The sequence below is a fragment of the Xenopus laevis genome, chromosome 6L (assembly GCF_017654675.1).
Source record: "Xenopus laevis strain J_2021 chromosome 6L, Xenopus_laevis_v10.1, whole genome shotgun sequence".
In the NCBI taxonomy this organism is placed as follows: Eukaryota; Metazoa; Chordata; class Amphibia; order Anura; family Pipidae; genus Xenopus; species Xenopus laevis.
Genome location: NC_054381.1, coordinates 65,087,479 through 65,113,067, shown reverse-complemented (window position 1 = coordinate 65,113,067; position 25,589 = coordinate 65,087,479). Strand labels below are relative to the sequence as shown.

Genomic DNA, 25,589 nt, shown 5'->3' with positions numbered 1-25,589 from the left:
GCACCAAGAACTGGGAAATGTGGGGGGGGGAAATGGGTTGCATACGGTGGTAAAACAAGCAACAGTGCCTGGGACGTTAACTAAAAAGGGAAAAAGGAGAAAAAAGGGAGAAATCTTCCGTTCTCCCCGAGCCATAGTAGTGTTGCATAGGACCGAGAATAACTTGCAAAATACCCCAGAAGGGTCATCTCTGTCGTTGTAAACTACACATCGTGCCACTCCTTGTATAACTTCTGGAGTTGCGAGCGTTGCGGGGTGCGTGGAGGGGAGGCCGGGGTGTTTAACAAATTCCATCTGCGTAGTGCCTTTCTGGCCTCTTCAGGTGTAATGAGAGAGGTCAGGGAGCCCTGCTTGTTGACTAGCAACTTTACCGGAAAGCCCCATCTATACGGTACATTGTTGTCCCGAAGAATCTTAGTGGCCTCCCCAAAAGCTCTGCGTTTTGCCAAAGTAGCTTGGGACAAATCGGCAAAAATTTGTAAGTCAACATATTTAGCGGGCCAGCCATCCTTGCGTCGGGCCGAGCGTAAAAGCCTCTCTTTAATGTGGAAGAAATGCAATTTGGTGAGCACATCTCTAGGGACCGAGTCTGGGGCGTTACGTGGCTTGGGGATCCGATGTATTCGGTCTATCGTTAGCTCAATAGGAGGGGTATCAGGCATAATTACCTTAAGCAGATCAGTCAGGTATTCAGCCAAGTCCTGCGCCTGTACCGACTCAGGTATACCACGCAGCTTAAGGTTGTTTCTGCGGGAACGATCCTCCAAATCTGCCCCCTTACTCGCCAGACGGTCCATCTCCTTCTCGACCTTTGCTTGATTGTCAGCCAGGTCGTTATGGGCTTCCGCATATTCACTCATTTTGGCTTCAATGTGGGACGTTCGTTCCCCGAGGTCTTGTATTTCCTTGCGTATGTCAACCGACAGTTGCTTAATATCTGCCTGCAGGGTTTGCTTAATATCCATCAGCATGAATTTTAATTCTTCCGTCGGGTTAAGGGTGCCATCTGCGTCTCCCACAGGATCAGAGTCTGGGCCAGCTTGCGATGGATCCAAGATGGCACCTGCTTTAGGTTGTGAGTCTGGCGCAGTGTGGGAAGCAAAGAACGCAGTAACTGAGGCGTTCGACTTTTTCGGCTGTGCTTTCGGTGCCATATCGATGCAGCCAACTTCACCCACAGTACCAGTGTTCCAATCTCGGTCCAGAGTACAGGAAATAGCTTATTGGCTCGGAGTAACACGGAGCTCGTGTCTCAAGCGACCACACTCATCGCTGGCTAGCTCCGCCCCCCAAACTTGCTCTTTTTGATACCATGGTTGTATTGCATGGTCACTGTATCTAACAGAAAGTGGAAGAAAAGCCCAGTTATGTTTTATTTTGCTACAGTTTTCAGTATACCAGCTATCATCAGCAGATATCAATTTCTCAATTTGCAAGCTTGAAATGGAAAGGAGGCAAACACTTGACATCTAAGCTTTCAAACAGAGTCCTGGATTTAATACAATCATTTCCTATTTATTCCATTTATGTAAATAACTCGGGGAGGCCCATTTATCAAATTCTGAATTTATCTAATTATTTTCTGAAAACTACTCAGACCAAATTAGTACAGGTTTTTTCCCTTTATTTATCAATTCATTTTCCAGAAAGTGTCCTGTGTGGGAAAAAAACCGACACTTTTGTGAAAATTTGGATCATGTGAATTTTTCAGATTTCCGCATGGAATTTTTGCCTGAAAATCTTCATGCACAAAACCATGAAATCTTATTGCATGAAACTCAGCGCAGGTCAAGATATCTTTGGGACTTCTCCCATTGATTTATATGCAACCTCGGCAGTTCTGAGATTCCGGATTTTTGGATTCAGACTTTTTCCATCCTCCAGGTATAATAAATGGCAAAAAAATTTCCCACTAAAAATTCGGGCATTCGAACTTTAATAAATAACCCCCTTAGTGAATCTTGTTGTGCTTAATTGGATACATTAATATAATTGTTTTAATTAATATCCCCTCTCTAGACATCAGACAGGTGACAATAGGGTTACACAGTCTATCGTGCCCTACATCACCAACCACAACTGGCTATTATAAAAAAAGGTAGGCTCACTGTTGATGGGGACACTTGAAGTGAGCGTATCTTGAATTACTAGTGCTATAGAGGGAGAAATATAAAGAATGCTTCATCTATACCTGTAATTCCTGTATCTGTTTATCTCATCCTGTTTCATTTGGCCTATGGCATAAGAGGGAGTTTGATGACCATTGTGTGTGTGTTATACTGCCATGGGCTATTAATGGTGCTTCCCTTATTGATGTTCTGACCCTATGTAGCTGTATTAAAACTGTATATGGGCCAGAGAGCTTGGATCAGGTAATGCGATTATCAGTTACTTTACAGAGCAAATGCAAATGATTTCAATAGTTCTAATCCATAAAAAGTCACTTGGCAATTGGTGAACAGCAAAAAGACCCCAGAATACCAAACCCTTTCATTTAAACACATAAAAACTGCTAGAAAAAGCCACACAATAAGAATTAATATATCGTTATGTTGCAACGCTTATACTGTATGTTTTTAGATATCAATGCAAATTAGGCATGTGTAAAGACTGTGCATGAGGGTTCCTGCCTAACGGTTATTAGAAAAGCTGTATTTTTTTTTTTTTAACCAATTAGATCTTTTACCCGCAGTAATCAATAAACCACCGAGGATGCTGATACCTGATTTATTTTAAATTTGTAAACCCACAGTCTCTTTCAGTCAACAATGAATTGAAGTTCAACATTATTCTAATTAATAATACTACTACTATTATTAATAATAATAATAGGACGAAAAGAGATTTATTTTGTTATTATTTGGGATATTAGAGAGATTTGCTCTCTTGAACTTTATTTGGTATTTATCTTTTTGTTAGTATTAGTATTAATACTTTTATTTATGTATTATTTTGTCCTTTCTGTGTCTAGTCATGGGAATGATGGTGCCATACCAACAGTATTTCCATCACCACCACCCCTCATTAATATACATATCTCCTGTCCTTTTCCCAGTGCTTCCTCTTGTGGAAAAGTGATTTTTCTTTTCTTTCTTTTTTTTTTTCCAGATAAAGAAGAGTAACAGAATGCCAATATTTTGCATCATTTTAGCTGAGCTTCTTCATTCTGCTCCTCCTTCCAAAAAACAAAAAGACAAGTCTGTTTGGGGAAAAAGGCATTACACAACTGTCTAAGCACTGCTTCCACTGGTTCCTTTACTGTTTCTGACTAGTTTGTGTGTGTTTTTAAAGTGTCCATTTTTTTTTCTTAACAAAAGAATTGACTTGGCTTTTTACGCAACAGGAAAGTTATATAGGAGACCTGTAAAGCAAAGCTTCTTTGCTTCCAGTAGTCAAGATTTGAGGCCTCTGATAACATGTTAACAACCACCATGCAGATATAACCTAGAAACCTGCCCTCAGTTGCTAAGAATGTTCATTTTCAGTGTCTAAAAACACAAGTGTACAGTAAAGGATTAAAGAGGACTGCACAGATGAGAGGCTTTCCGCCACCACTTAGCAAATTGTTTAATTGTACCCTGTCTTGACTGTCGTCTTTAATGTTAAGTGTTGCAAAAACCTATTAGAGCTGTTTTTTCACTAATTACTATATTTTTTCATATTTGTGTTTAGTAAAAAAAATGAATACTTTACAAAATGTCTCATTTAATGTGGGAAAGGGTGAAGTGAGTAGTTCTTACACAGCCAGAATGTTTTCATTTCAGAGTCTTCCATAAATATTGTTTTTTTAATGAGGCACAACATGCTATGGTTCAGCAGACTGCTACTTCTTATCTGTTATATTTGCCACTAGAAGACATCAGTACTTTTCTGTTACTTGGAACCAACTGGTGAGGTTACCAAATGGGGTGCTGAAGCTGGTAAAATGAGCAAATTGCCTTTAGGTGAGAGGGACTCCCTAAGCAGCATACCCAATACATTGGGGCAACAAAGAACAGTACTGATTATTAGGCATCAGTTTTATTTATCTTCTTATTTATTGCTTATGTTTTGCCCACTGCTTCAAAAAGTTGTGACATCTAACTCCTGCTTTTACAAGGGTAGCTTTAAATTCTAAGCCTGACTATCGCATAAGAAAAATGAAAAAAAAAAAGTAGAACAATTAAGATTAGTTGCTGGTAGTCTTAGAAGTAACAATTAAGATGTTTCCTGCAAAAACATTTTTTTTCCTTATAGACATTTAGAGCTGAATCGTCAGATATACAGTACAAGTAGAAACAATATCTGTATATGACAATTCAGCAATAAACACTTGCCGATGTTGGGGCAGCTTCAAAGGCACCCGCTCAAACCCAGATTGACGAGCTGACCAATATCCAAGTCTTTTGCCGATGTCGGTCAGCTTTCGTTTGTATGATAATATCTGTGCGTCTATGTTTTCATTTCGGAGTCTTCCATAAATATTTTTTTTATGAAGCACAACGTGCTGTGGTTAAGCAGATAAAGTTTGTGTGATATTCGGTGTACGTATAGTGGAAGACGGATCGACCAATATAGGCAAAAGTCTTTGATATCGGTTGGATTGTTAATTGGTCAAGTTGATTGGGCCCCTTTGAAGGCACCTGAACATTAGCCAGTGTTTACTGCTGAATCATCAGATACAGGTAAAATTCTAATGTTTCTTCCTGTACAGTATATCTGACAATTCAGCTCTAAATATCTGTAATGAAAATGCAAATATCCTCCTACCTATAGTCTCAGAAAAGATCATAATTGTTACGTCTATGGCCACCTTTAGAATCTTACTCCCTACACGTAAATAAGAGTTAATTTTCAATGTAAAATATACCTTCAGGAAGAGCTGCTCTTATGCTGCATAATCCATTCTGCGGTGAAATAATTGTCATTGTCTATGTTATTCCTAAACTATTTGTAGAAAGTCATGTATAGATTCTTCTATAGTATAAGGCTGGCGCTGTTCCCGAATTCAGAAAACAAGAAGTGCTCCTCCTTAAGCAAGTTTTGAAAGTGTTTGCATTAACTCAATTCATATAAGTTGCATGTTTGGTATACGACTCTGCTTTAATTCATTCAGGCTTCTAAATAACAATACAATTATTAGCTTGAAGTAGGTGTCAACTGTTATAAAAATGTAGCTGTAAACATCCAGCCAGCACGTTCTTGATTAAAATTAGAATTGCACACCATTACCTAGCCAACTAATGAAGGAGCATATCAGAAACAGTATACCTGCATTCTCTGACATGCACAGGCTTTTTGCTCGCTTCTAATGAAGAGACCCCACACTAGCTCATATTTAACCCTTCTATAATGAAATTCAGATGTGTTTTTGCTGCTGATTAACAGAGTTCTATATATTTACAACTTTAAAAAAGAACTTTCAGAACTTTAAAGCACAGCTCGCATGAAGTGTATATAGATATTTAGATGAAAAAGGTATGCTGAATTTTGTTTGCCAGAGTGTGGCATTATACTTATATATAAATAAAATACCATGTGTTGGACTAGAAGCAGCAGCATTACTCAATGCCTGCGAGTAGGTGAGGCAAATTAACAGCTGGAGAAGCCTGTGAATCTTATTCCAGTAAGTTTTGGCTACTAAAAGAAACTCGTCTAAAATTAGGAATTATTTTTCATGAAGAGTTTGTAATAGAAGAGTTTTTGTTGTTTGTTTGCTCTGTTTTTCACTGTACACTCCATTGATTATATAGTTCTGGAACATGTTTTACCTGTGAACCTGTCCTTATGTATGTATAGTATGTATGTATGTATGTATATATGCATAAAATTTCTGCACTGATGTAAGCTGTGTATATGGATAGGCAGCCTTTGGTGTTTAAGCTTTCATGAAACTACCACTCACATAGCATATGCTGGGTACCACATTTGTAGTGGTGTAGTTTAGGAAAGAAGAAGCGTAGAAGCTTGCTTATCCATACTCTATAAGATCTAATGAGGAATATATAAGGTTGAGAAAATAGTGGGCTATTATAGTCCGTGTTTTAACTTTAAGTCTGGGTCTAGTAACCCATAGCAACCAATTATACTTTCAAACATGGGTCCAGTTAATGCTGCCAGCTGATATGGGTTATTAAGCCTTCAATATGGCGTTAACTAAAATGTTTTCCAAAACCATTAATACAGTGATAAATACTTTTGTGCCTGTTGCAGTTAAATAAGTAACAGCTAAAGGCTACAAAATGTCCTTGTCGTGTATGTACTGACTCCAGTATCCATGTTGCACAGAAGAACCTATATTACGGGGAAGGAACTCTGCTCTTCGTCTGAATGAATCTATGAAGCCTATTTATAAATATGTATTTTATTTGCTTTTATAAATGAACATTGGAGAGTAAACAACTGTAATGTGTGTGTGTTGTACTGTATATTCACTATTTTTCTTTATCACTATGGGTCACTTCACAATATTTTGATATAGGAATAGGAAGTCATAAATAGCACATGCACATTTTCAGGCAATAGATAGGGCTACTAGTGGTGCTTCAGTGGAAAGAAGCCACTCAGTGCAGTTGTGGTCATGCAAAGTTTGCCACAGTCGTTGCATGAATATACACCATTGATTAAAGGTACGTCTAAAGTCGATCCTTGCATTTCCCCACAGTTGTGCTCAACGCTGCTGTTTCTGTCCCTCCAACTCTTGCAAATTGTCTAAATTGCACCTATTGAACCAGGTGAACCCAAGTGGTACCACCACCTTCGAAGGTCCAGAGTTCCCACTTAGGCACAGTGAGGCTGTGCCTAAAGAATCAGGCACAAACAAGATTTTGATGCTGAGCACTGGAAATGATGACATCCTTACATCAAAGAATCTCACTTTTGTCCATTTCACAGTAAAAAATCTGCATGGGTTTTATCACATTGGTTGCAACTATGTCATGCGCATTGTCACATTGCATTCTCAATTAAACTGTAAAACTTGCACCTAGAATTGCACTTTGCACACTGTGGCCATACATGACCCCTCATGCATTTGATCAGAGTAGAGGTCATACCACTGAAGGATGAGTTTAAAGAGAAAATCACCATAATTTGCTTCACACAGACCAAAAAAATTAGAAGGTTTGTCAAATGCGTACCATTTCAGGGAATGTACAGAGAAACCATGAGACCATGAAAGCAAGAGACAGCTACTTGATGGTGTTATGAGGTCATATGATGTACTTCTATGGTTGACACGGTGATATAACATCACTGTTGTAAGCTTGATACAATAATGCATATTTTAATCTTTTCTTTTCTGTCCTTGCACTAGCTACCTGTCATGCACCATTTTCATTTTTAAATTCTTATAAAGCACTCATCAGTCATGATATTATCAGAGTCTTCAGGCCTCACTTTAACCCTACCTCTTCATCTAAGCTTATTATTGTTATTAGTATAGCAACAATATTGTTCCCTCATCCAAAAAAGTAATATATATCCTTAAATCACTCAACAATCCTGGGCCTTTGTGTTATTTAACTTACCTTTCCAACAATAATCACCTTCATTCAAAATGTTTATGTATTAACCTTCCGTTTATTTGATTTATACAATTAAATGGCCCACCACACACAGAATGCACACGTAAGACTGACAAATATTGTATTTTAGAAAAGCAAATTGTAATTTTTAAATTAAATCACATTTAAAAATCGTCCAAGGAAAATGTTTTCTGATTACCAAATTAACTCCACAACCCTATCCTCATTCAGCTAAACTGCAGCTTCTATGAAGCAGAAAGTGTCAGCGTTGATTGTTCATCACAGTAAAGTGAAAGGACAACTGGTGTTTGGAAGCCGTTACACTGAATGCTGAGCATTCAACTAAACGGTCGACTCTGATAGATTGTTCCAAAAATATTAGAAAACACTAGAATAATAAATAAGTAGAATAAAATAAATTTTTAATTTAATTAAGTTTTAGAAAGAGATGCTTTAACTGAGTATTGTGTGTGCAATAAAACATGAGGCAAATCAGGGCCTCTGATATTGGGCTGCCAGCTGCCTTTTTACACTAGTCAGTAACACTGTGAGGTTTGTACCACACACCTGTTATCAAACTGTGCCACAGACTGATCTATTTGCTGATATTTATTGTGAACAGTTGAACGGATCTGTGTTCACCAAGTAAAAGTGAAAAAAAAACTGGAAAAGAAGAAATTTATGGTACCAGTATGAGACCTTTTATCCAGAATGCTGTGGACCTGGGGTTTTCTGAATAACAGATCTTTCCATAATTTGGATCTTCATACCTTAAGTCTGCTAGAAAATCATGTAAACATTTGATAGGCTTGTGTTGCTTCCAATAAGGATTAATTATATCTTAGTTTGGATCAAGTACAAAGCACTGTATTATTGTTACAGAGATAAAGGGAATAATCTAAAAAAAAAAAATTTGAATTATTTGATTATAATGGAGTCTATGGCACACGACATCAATAAGCACCCAAAACATGGAAAACAACCTTCACTCAGCTGTAGATAAAGTAATGGTCAGGTGGTTACTACGTCTTACAGAGTAGTACTGGAAGTAAGTTATAAACGTCATATCAAATGTTTCCAAAAATAGATCTAGGGGATACAACCTTCACTGTTTTATCTACGCATGATAAAGGGTGAAAGAAAATGTAATATATTGGGTATTTTAAATCTATTTTCAATTCAGGTTTCTGACTGACATCGCTGGTTATCCTTTTTTAAAAAATGAAGAACTGTTTGAGTCAGGCCTTCTACTTGAATCTTATGTTATGCAATTTGGTGTAGGCACTACAAAGATGTACTGTTTTGTTTATTGCTTCTTTGCTTAAAGGGATTGTTCACCTTTAAATTAATTTTTAGTATGATGTAGAGAGTGATACTCTGAGACAATTTGCAATTGGGTTTCATGTTTTAATATTTGTGGTTTCTGAGTTATTTAGCTTTTTATTTAGCAGCTCTCCAGTTTGCAATTTCAGCAATCTGGTTGCTAGGGTCCACACCCTAGCAAGAGGAGTAATAAAAAGTAGCAATAACAATACATTCGTAGCTTTACAGAGTATTTGTTTTTAGACAGGGCAGTGGTCCCCAAAAGGCAGGTGGAAACAGTCAGAAGGAGAAGGCAAATAATTCAAAAACTAAAATAAAAAAAAAACTTTGAAAAGTTGCTTACAATTAGGCATTCTATAGCTTAACTTAAGTTAACTTAAAGGTGAACTACCCCCTTAAGGATTGCATTATATACAGCAGAAATAACTAAGCTTTGTATTTACAGTATATACTATTCTAAACTGATTTATGTTTACTTAGCTCTAACAAATTAACTTTTTTTTTAATATAGGAATTAAATGTAATGATTCGTCATGCACCGTTGATTCGCCATTCCTGCTTAAATTACCAGGTAAGCATGTTAGCTTATATATGTAGAAAAAGAAAACTAAAAATAACCGACGTGTGGCCAAAGTAGTTATATTTAATTCTAACACAAAATTTTATGGTTTCCCTCAGAATTTTGGAGGTAGAAGTAACTAGTACTTCCTCTAGTACTATTTCATTTTCAGTTTGAGTATTTGAGTATGCCTGCTTATTACACTTAGGTGGTTATTTACTAAGCTCCGAATACCCGAAATTCCCCGAAATCCGAAAAATTCGGACTTTTAAAAAAATCAAGATTTTTTTCGGAATATATTAAACCCTGAGGCCTAAAAAGCCCGTATATAAAAACGGCATCTCAAACCTGTCCAGGTTGCATAAAAGTCAATGGGAACAGTCCCATTGATTTTTGGTTGTGTCGGGCAATTTTACAATGTTTTCAGAGCTTTTTTTCAGAAACTCCGAAAAATTCTGAGATTTTGGGGAAAATTCACGAAAAAATCATGAAAATCGGAGCTTTTCCCGCAAAGCACGTTTTCGGGAAAATGTAATAATAAATAAGCATTAAAAACCTGAGTGGATTAGATCTGAGTTTGTAGCAGCCGATATTAAGATAAATTCGGACCTTGATAAATAACACCCTTAGAATCAGTAAATTTACTCTGCAACATGAGCATACTACAAAATATTTGTATTCTGTTTTATTCTCCCAGTCTTGAAACCACAACTCAGGTATTTTAAGAGGCCGACATACTGTACGACCACACATTCGCCCAGCTTTCACAAGAAACCAGACGAAACTGCTGCAAAATATAGACCAGTTGACCAGAGGGGGAGGATGAAGAAAATACAGCATATCTCACTGCATTGGAACAAGAAATAAGAAGCCAATATCACTATACTCTATTTCCACATACTATCTACAACCAAGCTTTTATCTATAGTTCTTCTCATTCGATGTTTAAGAGTCATTTTAAAGGGGAACTCCACAAAAACATAAAATAAGCTTTTTGAAAAGTAAACATAATTTCAAGCAACTTTGCTATATATATATCAATTAAAAAATATTCAGACTTTTCATGATTTTTAATGGTTTAGAACAATTCACTAATCCTAGCCCCCTGCTCTTCTGCTGATCTCTCTGACTACTTTGCTGAGCTGGCTGAATACTGTTACTTTGTATCAGCAGCCACCTGTCCTTAGCCTGCATCCTCCAAACCCCACAATTCCCTGCACACATGATTTCAATAAGGAACGGAACATCATAGTGCACTGCATTGTGGGTTATGTAGTTCCTGCATGCTGTCTGTAAGCTGCAGAGAAGTTGGAACAATTTGGAAGCCGGAGTTCCCCTTTATCATTTAACCACTTGATGGAGGTCATTTTATTACCATTTTATACACTTGACAGATTAGCAGGAATGTTTGGTGGGGAATTAGAACCGAAGCAGGAAACAGAAACTATAGTTCATGCACAACAATGTAGCATCTATGTTAGAAACAGTTCACCTATGTACCTGGATTATTATTTACACATCTGCTACATACTACATATCACAAAGAGAAAATAAAGATCCGTGGTCACTTAAAAATGTGTCTTCATCAGTATGTCTTCATCATGTTATATTCTACTTCTCTAGTCTATGTTGCTGCTAATTACATTGGCAGTGAAAATAGAATGACAATGAATCAAATATCAGAACTATAAGAACTATAATTCCAGATCTAAAATTGAGAGGCGTTTCTAACATAGAGCTGACAATCTAGGAAAAATATAGTTGAATGTATATTAAGTAACATATTAATAAAGGAGCATAACCCCTTTTACTAGATTTATGGCAATAGCACAATGTAATATTAAAGGGGCAGTTCACCTTTAACTTAACTTTTAGTATGTTATAAAATGGCTAATACTAAGAAACTATTCGATTGACTGTAATTTAATTTTCTTTTGTACAGTTTTTAATTCATTATGTCTTCTTCTTCTGACAGTTTTCCAGCTTTCAAATGGGGGTCACTGACCACATCTTAAAAAAAAAACAAATGCTCTGTAAGGCTACATATTTATTGTTTGTTACTTTTTATTGTTCCTCATTCTATTTAGGTCCTCTCCTATTTATATTCCAGTCTCTTATTCAAATCAATGCCTGGTTGCTAGGGTAATTTGGACACTACCGACTGGATTGCAAAAAATGCAAACTGGAGAGTTGCTGAATGAAAAAGCTAAATAACTCAAAATAATATTAAATGAAAACCAACTACAAATTGTATCAGAATATCACTCTCTACATCATACTAAAGCAGATTAAATTCAATGAGAGAGAGGTCTATCACATGAAAAGTCATGAAGGAGATTCAATTTGAGATGCAATTAAATTCAGAAAAACTTATGTCACTGTTTATCAAGTGAAAACTATATTGAAGTCTATGGCAAAAATTTGGAACTGAATTTCGAGAAAAGTTTTTCTCCTCAAATTGAATCTCACCCATGACTTTTCACGTGATGAACCATGAGATAACTTTTTTTCACTGAATTTAATCTGATGCTAAAAAGTTAAAGGGATTCTGTCATGATTTGGTATAGTTTTATTTTTAAATTACATTGTTTACACAGCACCTAATTCACTCTATCATATAAAATTGTATTCTTGAACCAACAAGTGTATTTTTTATAGTTGTAATAGGCCGCCATCTCAGGACATCTTGCCTGGTCATGTGCTTTTAGAAAGAGCCAGCACTTTAAGATGGAACTGCTTTCAGTTAAGCTATTGTTTCTACAACTCAATGTAACCGGAAGAGTCGCAGTGGGACTATTCTCATATCTACCAGGGAGCTGTTATCTTTTGTCAGGGAGCTGTTATCTGGTTACATTCCCATTGTTCTGCTGATGGGCTGCTGGAGGAGAAAGGGAGGGAGGTGATATCACTTCAACTTGCAGTGCAGCAATAAAGAGTGACTGAAGTTTATCAGAGCACAAGTCACATGACTGGGGGCACCTGGGAAACTTACAATATGTCTAGCCCCATGTGATTTTCAAAAATAATTTTTAAAAAATATGTTTCCTCTTTTGAAAAACAGATTTCAGTGCAGAATGTTGCTGGAGCAGCACTATTAACTAATGTGTTTTGATAGAACTTCTGCTCTTTTTACTCATAATTTTCCCATATCTCATTAGGTACCCACAGAAAACATCATCAGTATTAATGTTGGCAATCTTATAAACATTCTGATGCCCAATATGCATAGGATAACCAAAGTATGTGTAGACCCCAAAATTTAAATAGTATGTATGAACATTCATGATTGTCATATCAGGTACTACAAACACATTTACTTAAACCAGAAAACCATGGGAAAGTACATCCAAGATGGGTAAATAGATCTTTCTAACCCAAACTACCAAACTGCAAAGCTTGGCTAAAATTAGAGGTTTAGATGGAAATTGCCTCACAACTTGCATTTTGGCAGCATCTTATTTCTTGCATGCCATTAGGTACCAAAATAAAAGGTCCCACATAGGAAATACAGTATGTCTTCTGAACAGTTTGATAGCCAGGATGCACAGAAATACCTAAGTATATGGTATGTAGAGGCATTTAATTGTGTAAAAGTAGGTGTATGCAAAAAGTGTGTGTGTGACACTAACATGGGGGCAGCTAGGCAACCATGGAAAAACACAGAAGAGATGGGATCAGGAAGCTGAGACAACAGCAGCCACGTGTTTGATCCTGGCCTCTGCTCATTTGTAAGGGTTGGAAGACAACAAAGGTGCAAATACCAACTTTCTACTCTTACACATATTGCTGTCAAACGCCATAACATGTATCTGTGTCAGATTAAGTCTTTTATGCGCAGATCATACATTTTATGATCTGTTGCAGATAAGCAGTTAGAGAGGATCTGACACCTGTGCATATTTAGCTGTATAATATAAGGCTTTGCAAGTTCACCATATGGTTATAGTTTTACATATAAATGTTATAAAAAAAATGTTTTCATGATCTTTGGTGAAACACTTATCTTGGGGCTTCAGAAAAGAAAATTCTGGGGGGTGCAGTCTGTCCTTCATTTAGGACAGTGAGAGTGATATAATAATTGGGATAAAGTTGGTGTTTTCCTGTTGACAGGGCTGGCCCCTCTCCTGCCTTCTCTATTGGGGACGGACACTCCTCTATTATTATAAATGGAGGAGTTTACTTTCTTGTATTCAAACAGATGTTCTGTCGTGTTATATGGCAGGGACTCAAGTCTAATTTCAGTATTAGAGACAATATCCAAAAGGATCAATTACTCAAAAATCACAGAAAGCGAAGAACAATTTAACAAAACAGTAAATTCAATTTAAAGTAAATGTAAATTAAAGTAAAAAAATTTTTTAATGGAAAACATTTTCTTGTTTGCAGCATTGTGATTAAGCCATTTGTGATATATGATGTGCAAAATCACAGAAAATAACAGGAAAAGTGACAGTCATGGTTCACAAGAGTGATCATGTGATAAAGCTGCTTTTATTAAGGAAAAGGTTCCCACACATTATTTGGTTACAACCATTATCATTTCATTACACAATGAAGTAAAAACAAATGCACACATCACAGTAAAAAAGAGATATAAAATGTTTGTGTCACACTTTGTTTATCCAAGACTACCACACTACCACCACCTGTGTAAATGAGGCCACTAATAGTAAAAGTTATGCATGTTAATAAACTGCAGCCTTATCCATCCTTTTCTTCATCTTCTGGAATAATTGTTTTTCTTCCTTCTTTGACCAATCTTTTTCCTAATAGGATAAAAAAAAACAGTGTTAGGAGTAGCTACCTCTCAATTATGTTTTATGATGTTTTCTTCTAGCTCTTCTCATTTACTAAACAACAGTCAGTAGGTTCTTGTTATATTTTTTACACTGTATCACTGTATATTACATTTAAACAGATACTTGGCATGACATAGGTGGCGAAATGAATGTTATTGTGTGCCAGCCTGACTACAAATCCTGGCAGCCAGTGATGCCCATCACTTTAGGTCAGTCAACTGGATCAATGCTATTTGTTGATTCCTCTATACCTACTGTTTATGCATAGAGCAAAGCACATCTAAGCACATCATTGTATACAAATTTCAATTTCTGTGCTTTTCCCTGGTGTCTTGCTATAATCCACATCATTGCTTTTATACTCCAGTGAGTAACAATCTACATGTTTCTTATTATGCAGAATTAATTGAAGATCCTATTTACGTTGGACACTTGAAATACAAACAAAGGGAAGTTATTCAATGTGCTTGTTAAAGTCTTCCTCCATGCCTGTTTAATATATACATCATTACCAAAACACTTTCCTGCTGGTCTTGCAGCCTTCACTCTCTACATTTTCTAGTACAACCCTTGTTCGGCGAACTAATTAAATATTTGTGGAGCAGTGATCACCATTCATCAGATCAATCCCCTCTTCACTGCTGCTTTGATAAGGATAAGATGCTTTTGTATTCTCATACAAGCAGAGCTAATTTAAATGAAGATGCGTGATATAATTGCATATATTCCAAAACTCAGTATTACAGATGAATGATCCCAGATGCAATACTTATGTGGTTTGAATTAAAAATGGCACTAAACACTGGACTTTTCTATGCCTGTCCCAGTAACTTAATACATACATTTTTTTTTCATATGCAGTTCCAGTAAATACTAACAGAACACAGGACAGATTGGCATTTTCTCTGTGTTTTACCCCTCATTGAGAAAATGTCCCATCTGTCATTACCTGGTAATGTATACCATATACTCAATAAATTCTTACCCCAAAAATAATCCTCAGCAATACTGGGGATAACAGCAGTGCATGTAACATAGTGACAGTGTAAAATAGGTTGAAAAAGTGCACTTCAACCTTTTATGTCTCAGTGAAACCTATGCAACAGCTAGTTTATCCAGAGGGAGGCCAAACCCCATCTAAAACCTCTCCAAAAACTCTTGTCTGAATCCAAGATGGCAATCGGACCATCATCTTTGTACTACAAGCTGTTTTCAGTAACTCTGTATTTTCTCCCTTGCTAATAAGCCATTCAATCCGTTCTTTTAGCTATCTAAGGAAGGAAGGGCCTACTGTTAAATAAAGCAGTACAGAGTTCATTATATTGCCCCTTATATGTATTCGTAAACTATTATCATATCCCGCCTTAAAGTAATACTGACACTAACAAACCACTCATGTTGATCTTTTATAACTGATAGGTCTGCTTTTGTAAGTAATTGTTACTTGAAGTTCCTAAACCTGACTGTTTTGCCAACCTGATTGTCCCTTCTCAACCTGTCAGTTCGTGTTTGTAATGCTAAAGACTACTGCTAAGTTTGGGCAAATACTGTTATGGAGAAATTATAAGTAGCATGCAAAGACAATGCAAAGTCAATGGTATGATATATGTAATAAAGGGTTTCATTTCTGGTGACCCCACATACACTAACCCACTTTGCCCAGTCTTTATTAATAACTAAGGCTTTCCATACCCTTAAAAGTATATATTTAGGGGATTATTTACTTAAATCTGAATTTATCTCCTTTTTTTATTAAACAAAGCTTGACTAAACTCCCACACAATTTTGCCTTATTTATCATTAAAATATCTTGAATGAATGGGATCAGGGAAAAACTTGATAAAATCGAATTGTACTTTTTTTCTGCCTTTTTTACCAAATCGCTGGGTTATTGGCCAAAAAACAAAAAAATTCCGGATTATCATGCTAAACCCAACGCAAACCATGCCATTGACTTATACATGACCTTGACAGGTTTGAGATGACGGATTTTCCAATTCAGGCTTTTTGTAGCATCTGGGGTGTAATAGATCTCAAAAAAAATTTGAGTTTTGGCCCCAAAAAGCCCAACCAGAAAAATTTGAGTTTTAGTAAATAACCCCCTTAATGTTTTCCAATAAACAGCTATTTTTCACAAATGTTCCATTAAATGTATTAAAGGTATATATTCTGAGTTGAATTGTGGCACAGTGTTACCTACCTGGGAGAAGAGGGATTGTATTTAATACTGGTGTATCCTTTCTCCTTGGTTTCTTCAACCCCTGCTCGTTCTTATGGACAGATGTCATGGGTTGATTCTTTTGCTGTTTTTCCATTGCATCAAACTTTTGTAACAATCTCTCCGAAAAATCTGAGAAACATTGAATTTTAGAAATTAAACAAAGCCCTTTGAATAATAGTACCCAACCCAATACTGAATTGTACCCAAATAGTACTTCACAGTATACACACAGACATTAGAGGTCAGTGCTTCCCTACCTGCTATAACAGGGGGTTGATTTAAAGCAGGCGTGTCTTTTCTGCGCGGCAGTTTCTGTTCTAGCTCCACGCTATGGAGCACCTGAGCACTTTTGCCTTTTCTTGACTTCATTTGAATATCACAGCTTCTTATCAGTTGCTCAGAAAGATTGTCTGCAATTTATAAAACCAAAGAGGCTTTTAGATAACAAGCACCTGTTATTTTAGTAAATACATGCACACAAATATTATACTTATGGTTGGGATTTATCAGAAGGCATTCAGGCATTCAAGTCACTTTAGTCTAATACAGGTTAGCAATGATGTACAGTACATCAACATGTGATATAAGCTTTTTCTGAAAATCTTCTTTTTATTCTGTGACTTACATTGTACACCTCCTTGATGCGTCCAGTCTGTACATACATAACTATAAACACTGTATACCCCCATTTGTCTAAAATAGGACATAAAAACTGCTAATTATTAACGGCTCTTTCCATTATTTGGATCTTTATACCATAAGTCTACTAGAAAATCATGTGAAAATTAAATAAACCCAATAAGCTGGTTTGATTCCAATAAGGATTACTTATATATTAGTTTGGATCAAGTACAAAGGACTGTTTCATTATTACAGAGAAAAGGGAAATCATTTTTAAAAATTCAGATCATTTTATTATAATTGAGTCTATAGGAGACAGCCTTTCCGTAATTAGGAGCATTCTGGATAATGGGTATCTGGATAAAGGATTCCATACCTGTATGTATAATAAGAACAACTGGTATTATCTGGTTTAGTTAAGGATGGGAGAATGCTATAGCAAATAGACTGTGTGTGATTTTAAATACACACAAGGTGTAATTTACAACCCCAGGAGGGCGCGAGTGCAAGAACACTTTTTTTGATAAAAATTATCAAATAAGGATACACTGAATGCGACAAGAATGAAGTATAAATGTCTGCAGAGCATGAAGAATGTAAACGGGAAAGAAAAAGATCAGTAGATTTAGTTAATTGAACAGAGGTTATTTTATGCTTTACACAATGAAAGTGATCCATAATATAAACTAGAAAGTCTGCATATTGTAGAAGAGGAATTTTGTGTCATATGGTGCAGGGTTAATTTTCAGAAAAAACATATTGATTGTGACCTCTGGAGAAGATAAGAAATACTTTCCATCTGGCATCAGGTCTGTCAGCAGAAGGCAAAGGGTATCCGGTTTCTGCAGGGTGAATCATTATCCTTTATGCTCCAGAGTAACTAATGGGGACTCGTCATCCCATCTAATGAATAAAAAGACATAATAATCACCAATAATAGCATTTACCTAAAAGCTTGCAGTGCTGTTCCCGCTTATTCAATCTGTCTTCCGAGATATCTAGTGGAGGCGCACATTCGGTTGACATCATTGATTTTTTTTTCAGCTCAGACTGTGAAAAACAGAGAATGAAATAAAGGCACTGTGTCACTTAGCAGTGGTTAAAGACAAAACAGATAAAGAGCTAGATACATAATTACAGATAAGCTACACAGGCTGAAAAAGAGGCATGTCTAGTAAGTACGCCCACCTACAAGTTTTATTGCTTTTTTTAATTTTTAAAGTGATATTGCTTTTCTATATACTGCAAATGATGTTCACAATACTATTTTTGCCTGTTGACCAAACATGGTATAAAAATATAAATATATCTACACTGTTGCTTGTACAAGCATGTAACTTATCTGGAAAGGCTTGGGATATGTTGTAGCACTACACATTAAAGCTACTAAAGGTTTATTTTGTCATCAAAACCGATTAATTATAGTTTAGCTAAGCAAGTGTTTGTTTATTACAGTGAAAAAGCAAACTGGTAAAAAGGGGTGAATAGAACATATTGTGGAATATTAAGGAATAATCCCATAACTGTGTTATTTTTCTGTGAAATGTAAAAAAACAAATACACACACACACGACGAGAGCCCATACTATAGAAGTTAAAAACCTTTGTATATTACAGGCATTGAGTGGACAAAAGGATCCATGTTTCAAGCTGCTTGGATTACATGTAGAAATTTGACATACAGTATATGACTATAGAATTAATAATTATATAATATGACCGTTCCTTCAGTGCACATGTTTAACTTTATAAAAGCTCAACTGTTTATTGCCCCAAGAGGTCAATGTAGCTGGACACATCCTCAAAATAACAATATAATAGGAAATGATTTCTAAAACCTTTTCCCAGAAATGCAATGCAGCCAGAAGGAAATGACAGACCCCTAAAGTTTTTGGATGGAAGGATTATATATTTTTTTACAATTTTTACATTTTACAATGTCTCAGTCTCATAATAACTCCTATTAATATTGAATTCTTTATTTTTGGGTACTCGATGCTTTATACTTTACCTCTGCCAGACTATTAAGTTCTGCTAAAGCACACTGTTTATTAGGGAACTTAGCAACCATTTCTAAAGTCAACAAAGCAGCACAAAAAAAAAAAACTTCCATCTTGTAATGTATAATAGTATAATAGTATTTAATAGTATTTACTATGCTCCACTATGTTGTTTTCCAATGGAGAAAGGTAGCTTAAGCTCCAGTATATTCTGTTCTGTGCCTTGTACTGCCTTATCATGCTAACCAAAGCTAATAATGTTTCAACATTCATTCAACAAGACAAGTGCACTGCCTGGGGTAACCAAATGATCTGAAAAAGAAAACACTTAACAGGTCATGTATCTAACTTGAACTGACCCTTTAGATTCATCAGTCTTGCATTGGTAGTCAAAATGTGTCCTCTACTTCTTCATTTGTGTTATATTTGTTATTATATATACATGAAGTCTGGAGAGGGGGCTTGATAAAAGTACCTAAAGTGTGTACATATAAAGAGGCTCCTTGGCAAATATTAGCTGAAATTTTTGTACTTTTTAGAAGATACTATAACATGATCATATCTGAACCACAAATGCACCAGGCTTTATGTTCATGTACATTTCCTTTCTCTCCATGTCTTTCCAACACTTACGTTTTACAAGATTTGGCTTTCTAGGTAGTTTTAAAGTAATGACATCACAGATATGCAATGTGCATTATCCTTATGTAACCTAGCAGTAAACATGTTGGCTTATTTCCATTTAACAACACAGGAAACATGCATTTATGGAGACATTGAAGCACATATAATTCATTTTAATCTCTTAGATAATAGTTCTATGTCCATGAATAATTTATCACCCCACCTCTTAGCATCAGATTAACCTTGAGAAAAAAAAGCAAAATAAAGGAAATATATTTTATTCTCTTTTTGTGATAGATGACAAGACAAAGCTAATGTAAATCTTTGAATGTTATTATTTACATCAAAATGGCAAGAATGAGAGCTCTTAGCAGCTTTCAATCATATAAATGGACCATAGAAATTCGAAGCCAAAATTTAATGTGGAATATTGCTACTACATATACTAAGAAAAGCAGGCTGCTACAAAAGATGCTTAGAAGAAGAAAGTTTTCATTGTACATGTGTACAATATTGCATATTCTAAATACAGATCATGCCATGATTTCAAAACATGTTTTAAAACATTTTTTATTTACTTTGTATATTTGTTTTCTATGATTATTTAAGACTTTCAGCTTTCAAATCCTGTGCTGCTTAACGAACATCTAATTAAAAGAGATGCACGTTTTAGTCCTCTGTTAAATGACATCACCATTCCTGGAAAGAGGACATAATAAACTAGAAAATATTATTGGAATAAAGGTATTGTATCCGCTATCCGCATTATGCTCTGAATTATGGGAAGGCCATCTCCCTTATACTCTACTTTAAACCAATAATTAACATTTTCATAATGAAAACCTTGTAACTTGTACTTGATCCCAGCTAAGATAAAATGAATCCTTATTGGATGCAAAACAATCCCACTAAGTTTAACATTTAGAGGCAGATGTATCAAGGGTCGAATATCGAGGGTTAATTAACCCTCCATATTCGACTGCCGAATTAAAATCCTTCAACTTCGAATATCGAAGTCGAAGGATTTTGCGCAATTCATTCGCTCGAATGATCGAAGGAATAATCCATCGATCAAAGGATTATCCTTCGATCAGAAAATTGTTAGCAAGCCTATGGGGACCTTCCCCATGGGCTAACATTGGCCTCGGTAGGTTTTAGGTGGCAAATTAGGGGGTCAAAGAAATTTTTAAAGAGACAGTACTTAGATTATAGAAATGGTCGAATATTCAAACGATTTTTAGTTCGAATTGTTCGATTCGAAGTCGAAGGTCTAAGTAGCCAATTCAATGGTCGAAGTAGCCAAAAAAAACATTCGAAATTCAAACTATTTTTCCTCTATTCCTTCAATCGAACTTAGTTAATGGGCCCCTAAAGCTATTCTGGATAATAGGTTTCATACCTGTACCATGTAGGAAAACTGTCTAATCTAAAACATACAAAGGCATCTGTATTTTTACAGCAGGTATATTAAAGTTGGGTTCAACAACTGAAAACTTCAAATATGTCCCAAAAATAACCTTTATGTTATATATATTTACAACACTTTCTTCAGAATTTTCTTAATCGCTCTATACTGATTCAATTTCTGTATTCAATAAATTGCATTATTTTGATCATGTTACAATACATTAAACATATATATACTATACATATACTGTATAACAAGTAGGGGAAGATTTATCAAGGGTCGAAGTGAATTTTAGTAAAAAAATTCGAAATTTGAAGTAATTTTTTGGATACTTCGACCATCGAATAGTATACTACGACTCTGAATTTACTTCGAATTCGAATCAAAGTAAAATAGTTCGAATATTCGAATATTCGATAATCGAAGTACTGTCTCTTTAAAAAAAAACTTCGACTTCAATACTTCGCCGAATTAAACCTGCCGCAGTTCTATGTTAGCCTATGGGGACCTTCTAATCCATTTACTACGTTTTTGAAGTCGAAGTAAAAATCGTTTGATCGTAAGATAAAATCGTTCGAATCGTTAGATTCTAAGGATTTAATCATTCGATCAATTGATTTTACTTCGACCGTTCGATGGCCAAATTCGATGAACTAAAGTTTGAATTTGATATTCTAATTCGTAGTATTTCAATTCGATGGTCGAATTTAGAAGTATTTTTTACTTCGAAATTCGACCCTTGATAAATCTGCCCCCAAGTATATAGCAGCACTCGATCAGATTTGGCAATAAATATTCATATGCGGTACATAGCCTTAAAGGAGAAATTCTGTAATTTTCCCTTATATATATGGGATTCAATTATCCAAAATAGCAAAATGTGTATTGTAGTTCACAAAAGTGCAAAGCATTACAACCTGCATATCACAATGTGTCCTTCAGTCGGATGTCTCAAAACTATTATATATATATTCTGAGCTCACATGTTTACTTTTGCTATTCATCGTTTTAAGGGCAACAAATTTAGACACTGGTTTATTTCCTTGTTGTGGTAATAAGTGTAAGAAGTAATATTCAGTAAAAACTGGCATATAGCATATTTAAATCAATCCTACTTACTGTGTGTTGGAACCTATGAAGGAGTAAATTTTCAGCCTGTGTCCTGTTGAGAAGGTCTCTCCACTGATTTTGCCTTTGTTTTTTTCACTCCTATTTAGGGACCGGCAGAAGTGGTTACTATGGAAACCTTTTGCCTAAAACCAAGCAGCTCCTTTCAGCATCATGCTGTTCATTTAGGAGGAGTCATATTTCATATAGTGCATAGAAAATAAGAACATTTCATGACTTGTATTACACAAAAATGTTGCAATTTCTTAAACAGATGAATGAGTGAAAAAAAAACCTTGCATTTTTAGAAACAGTGAGAAATTTAATAAAATAACTAAAACTGTGGTTTAACTTTTTTCTAAGACTAAATAAATAGTAAAGATATTTAATAAATACATAGGAGAAATATTTATCTAAAAAGAAAATACTGTAAATATCTTTCTACTGTATCTTGAACTTTAAATGTTTCCTTTAAATGTAATAGCAAAGAGATATGTGAATCTACTTACTGTAACAGTCGATTGTGCACACCAGGGCGTGTTCTATCTGTATGATTGTTTAGTTCACTTTCTCATGTGCTCATTTCAGAGCTTTCCCCAGAGCTTGCCTCCTCAGGACAAAATCATGTAGCTGAATGCTATGCAAATAAATGTTATCGTTTTAGGACTTGCATAGCATTTATCTCTTTTGGGATACCAGCCTGCAATTACCAGCTCAGTTCAGGCAATATTTTAAAAGAAAAGCTCTTGATTGTAAATACGGAAATATATAAATACAAATACAGCACATGTATTCATATTACAAAAGATACAGAAGAGTCAATTCTCAGTGGGGCAGATTAAAAAGATCAGTGGGGGACAAAGTGGTGGTGTTATACTATGCCTTAATTAATACACATTTCTACAAGAAATGAGTGTTTATTCCTTTATTTCTACAGAATAACATTACATTTAACTTGCTAATGTAAAATAAAAATAGTTTCTTCAGATTGTGCTAGGAGAAATATTTACTAAAGGCAGTGCAATTGAACCCTTTTACTTACACTTCCTTTGGGTTAACTGCCCACTGATTTTTTGACATTGTGTACGCTTTCATTTTAGAAGCATTTACTAAGTGCCATTTTTGCCTACCTAGGAAAAAATAAATATACAAACTAACTGTAAAATAAAACTGTTATTTTTCAAGGCAACTTAAACATTCTAAATCTGTCTGAAGGCAAAAAAAAATCCTAAAATATGTAAACACTTCATATGGGAAACATATTTTGTTTATATTTTGTTATGTATTCCCGAGTGCCCTATTACCAAACATGCATACTTTAATGGAAATGTCTGCCTTGTATAGATAAAAAAAATAGGGATACCTAATAATACTCTTGCACAATATAAAAGTAAAAACTCACTTTATTGTATAATAATTAAAATATGTTAGACTGCAAGCTCTTTTGTGCAAGGCTCTCTTGGTAGCTTTGTATTTAAATCAATGTATGCACCCATGTATTGCAACATTATTCTCCAGGACACTAGAGCTTCTTACAAAGTTATCTTTATTTCAAACAACTGACATTTCGGAATAGTTAGACAGGCCGGAATCAGGATTGGAGAGTGTAGAATAGTCAGACAAGGATCAGTTTGAAGAGGTCAGAATAACCAGACAGGCAAGGGTCAGGATACAGAGTACAGAATAGTCAGGCAAAGCAAGGGTCAAACACCAGAGGATCAATAGGAATCACTAAAGTATAGCACCAGGAACAAACTAGTTGAACCTAACAACGAGCAATGTGTTAATTGCTCGCTGTTGCGCGATGATGTCATCACGCCGGCACATCTGGAAGCGTGCGGCCGCTCTCGCCATAGGAGAAATGGCGCTGAAAGGGAAAGGATGCATGCGGTGGGCATCCCCGCTGGAGACACGGCGGGGGACCCCACCACCCACTTGACCACCAGGGAGAGCCACTGGACCACCAGGGTAAGGTTTATTCTTTACAGATGGGCAAGGAAATTCCTACCTGGAGTAGGAGAGGGGACACAGTGCATACCCCGGGCTGTCATGACCCTTGCATCACTTACCTTGCGTTCCTGTTGTCTACAATAAAAACGCTTGACACCGACTTTTTGGAATAATACTGGCCACAGCTTTATTGATTACAATTAATTCTATAACCATGTTCATAACCAACAATCTCCGCATATATATAAATAACTCCATATGTAAGCATGACCATGTAACATTTAATAACGGTACATAACTCCTTTAGCGATTTCAAATGATAGTGCCAAATATAGAGCCCCCCAGTCAGCCTGCCCTTCAGCACACTGGCCCTTGACGTCCTCTTTAATAGGTTGCCACAACTCCACCAGCTCTGGCCACCCACCTTTAGGGGTTAAACTATTACCCAAACCTCTGACTCCTGCTGGTACCCGCTCTCACCCCCCTGGCAGACTGACAAGGGGCCCCGCCACCGCATGCAGTGTTGTAAGCCTTCAATGCTGCATGCCCCTCCACACCCTCCATGCAAATCCCAGGGAATCCCGCAGGTTAAAATTAAACAAATCCATGCCCAGTTCATTCAAATGAACTCCATCCGCACAACAATATTCACTGGGGTTGTCAAATTCCCTGTGTCTTATCGCTACTCCTCCCTGTCCTTGAATAAACTTAGAAACAGCCTTGTTTATTTTTTTTATCAACCGCCCCATGTGACCGTGTACCCCGCCACTTTTTTCTCGGCAATATCTCTGACCATAACAAACAGACACCCGGAAATATAGACCACAGCTTGACAAAATCCTTCTTAATATTCTTTGTGAGCTGCTTCATGGGGCATCTTGCCAAGTCGTTGCCCCCGGCATGCACTAATATTATGTTATGTTTCGCTTCCTGTATTATCATCGGGACTACTTCCTCCCAGAAAAGTCCCCCAACCCCCAGCCACCTCACCGTTGCCTGCTCCTCCAGGAAGCCTAATTGTTGCCCATTGCATCACACCTTTGACCGCTCCTGTGCTCGCGAAATGAAGGAATGTCCTACCATCCAAATTATACAGCGAACATTACCTGAAAACAAAAGAAACATTAATAATTTGGCCCCTTTTCCTCTATTAAACCATCTAAATTTTGATTCTCCCAGGCCTAACGTATGACTTGAACCGGTTCGATTCCCATCTCCCTATTTTTCGTATCATCTCCTCTCCTAGCCCCCATTGGGCCGCCTCCGTTGCTGCCCCAATTAAAATGAATGGCTCCCATAATCTTTTACCGCCAGGCCTAAGACTGTCGTTGCCTTCTTAAACACCGCTACAAATTGAAAACGGGATAGACACGATCCGTCATTATGTATCAAAAATGACCCCCCATTTTGTGGTATTACTGCTATATACTCCCTGTAACACTGTATCGGGCAAGTATTGCAACCCTGAGCTT

General features: G+C 36.3%; 2 protein-coding genes across 8 annotated transcripts in view; one reads left to right on the top strand and one right to left on the bottom strand.

The window, feature by feature from the left end:
• LOC108719003 (calcium/calmodulin-dependent 3',5'-cyclic nucleotide phosphodiesterase 1C) overlaps positions 1-10,414 on the top strand; it is a 433,183-nt gene extending 422,769 nt beyond the window's left edge. For 4 of the 5 annotated variants that reach the window (XM_041566132.1, XM_041566131.1, XM_018267587.2 and 1 more), the window contains 2 exons: positions 9,340-9,399; positions 10,085-10,414. In XM_041566132.1, coding sequence (XP_041422066.1) covers positions 9,340-9,399; positions 10,085-10,254 — 230 coding nt within the window. In that variant the 3' untranslated portion in view covers positions 10,255-10,414. Of the gene's footprint in view, positions 1-3,108; positions 6,383-9,339; positions 9,400-10,084 lie in introns of those variants that run through there. The other variant, XM_018267586.2, reaches the window with a different exon arrangement.
• Positions 10,415-13,866: 3,452 nt separating this feature from the next.
• ppp1r17.L (protein phosphatase 1 regulatory subunit 17 L homeolog) lies at positions 13,867-22,813 on the bottom strand. 3 transcript variants are annotated; one of them, XM_041566128.1, is made up of 6 exons: positions 22,677-22,813; positions 22,180-22,269; positions 17,976-18,078; positions 16,665-16,817; positions 16,387-16,536; positions 13,867-14,153 (listed from the first exon to the last, which is right to left on the bottom strand). In XM_041566128.1, exons 3-6 carry the CDS (start codon positions 18,055-18,057, stop codon positions 14,089-14,091), a joined length of 450 nt encoding a protein of 149 aa, XP_041422062.1. In that variant the 5' UTR covers positions 18,058-18,078; positions 22,180-22,269; positions 22,677-22,813; the 3' UTR covers positions 13,867-14,088. The 3 variants fall into 3 exon arrangements, with proteins under 3 accessions (XP_041422062.1, XP_018123074.1, XP_041422064.1); XM_018267585.2 differs by lacking the exon at positions 22,677-22,813 and having other exon boundaries at positions 22,180-22,379; XM_041566130.1 differs by lacking the exons at positions 22,180-22,269; positions 22,677-22,813 and having other exon boundaries at positions 17,976-18,187.
• Between the last annotated feature and the right edge of the window lie 2,776 nt (positions 22,814-25,589).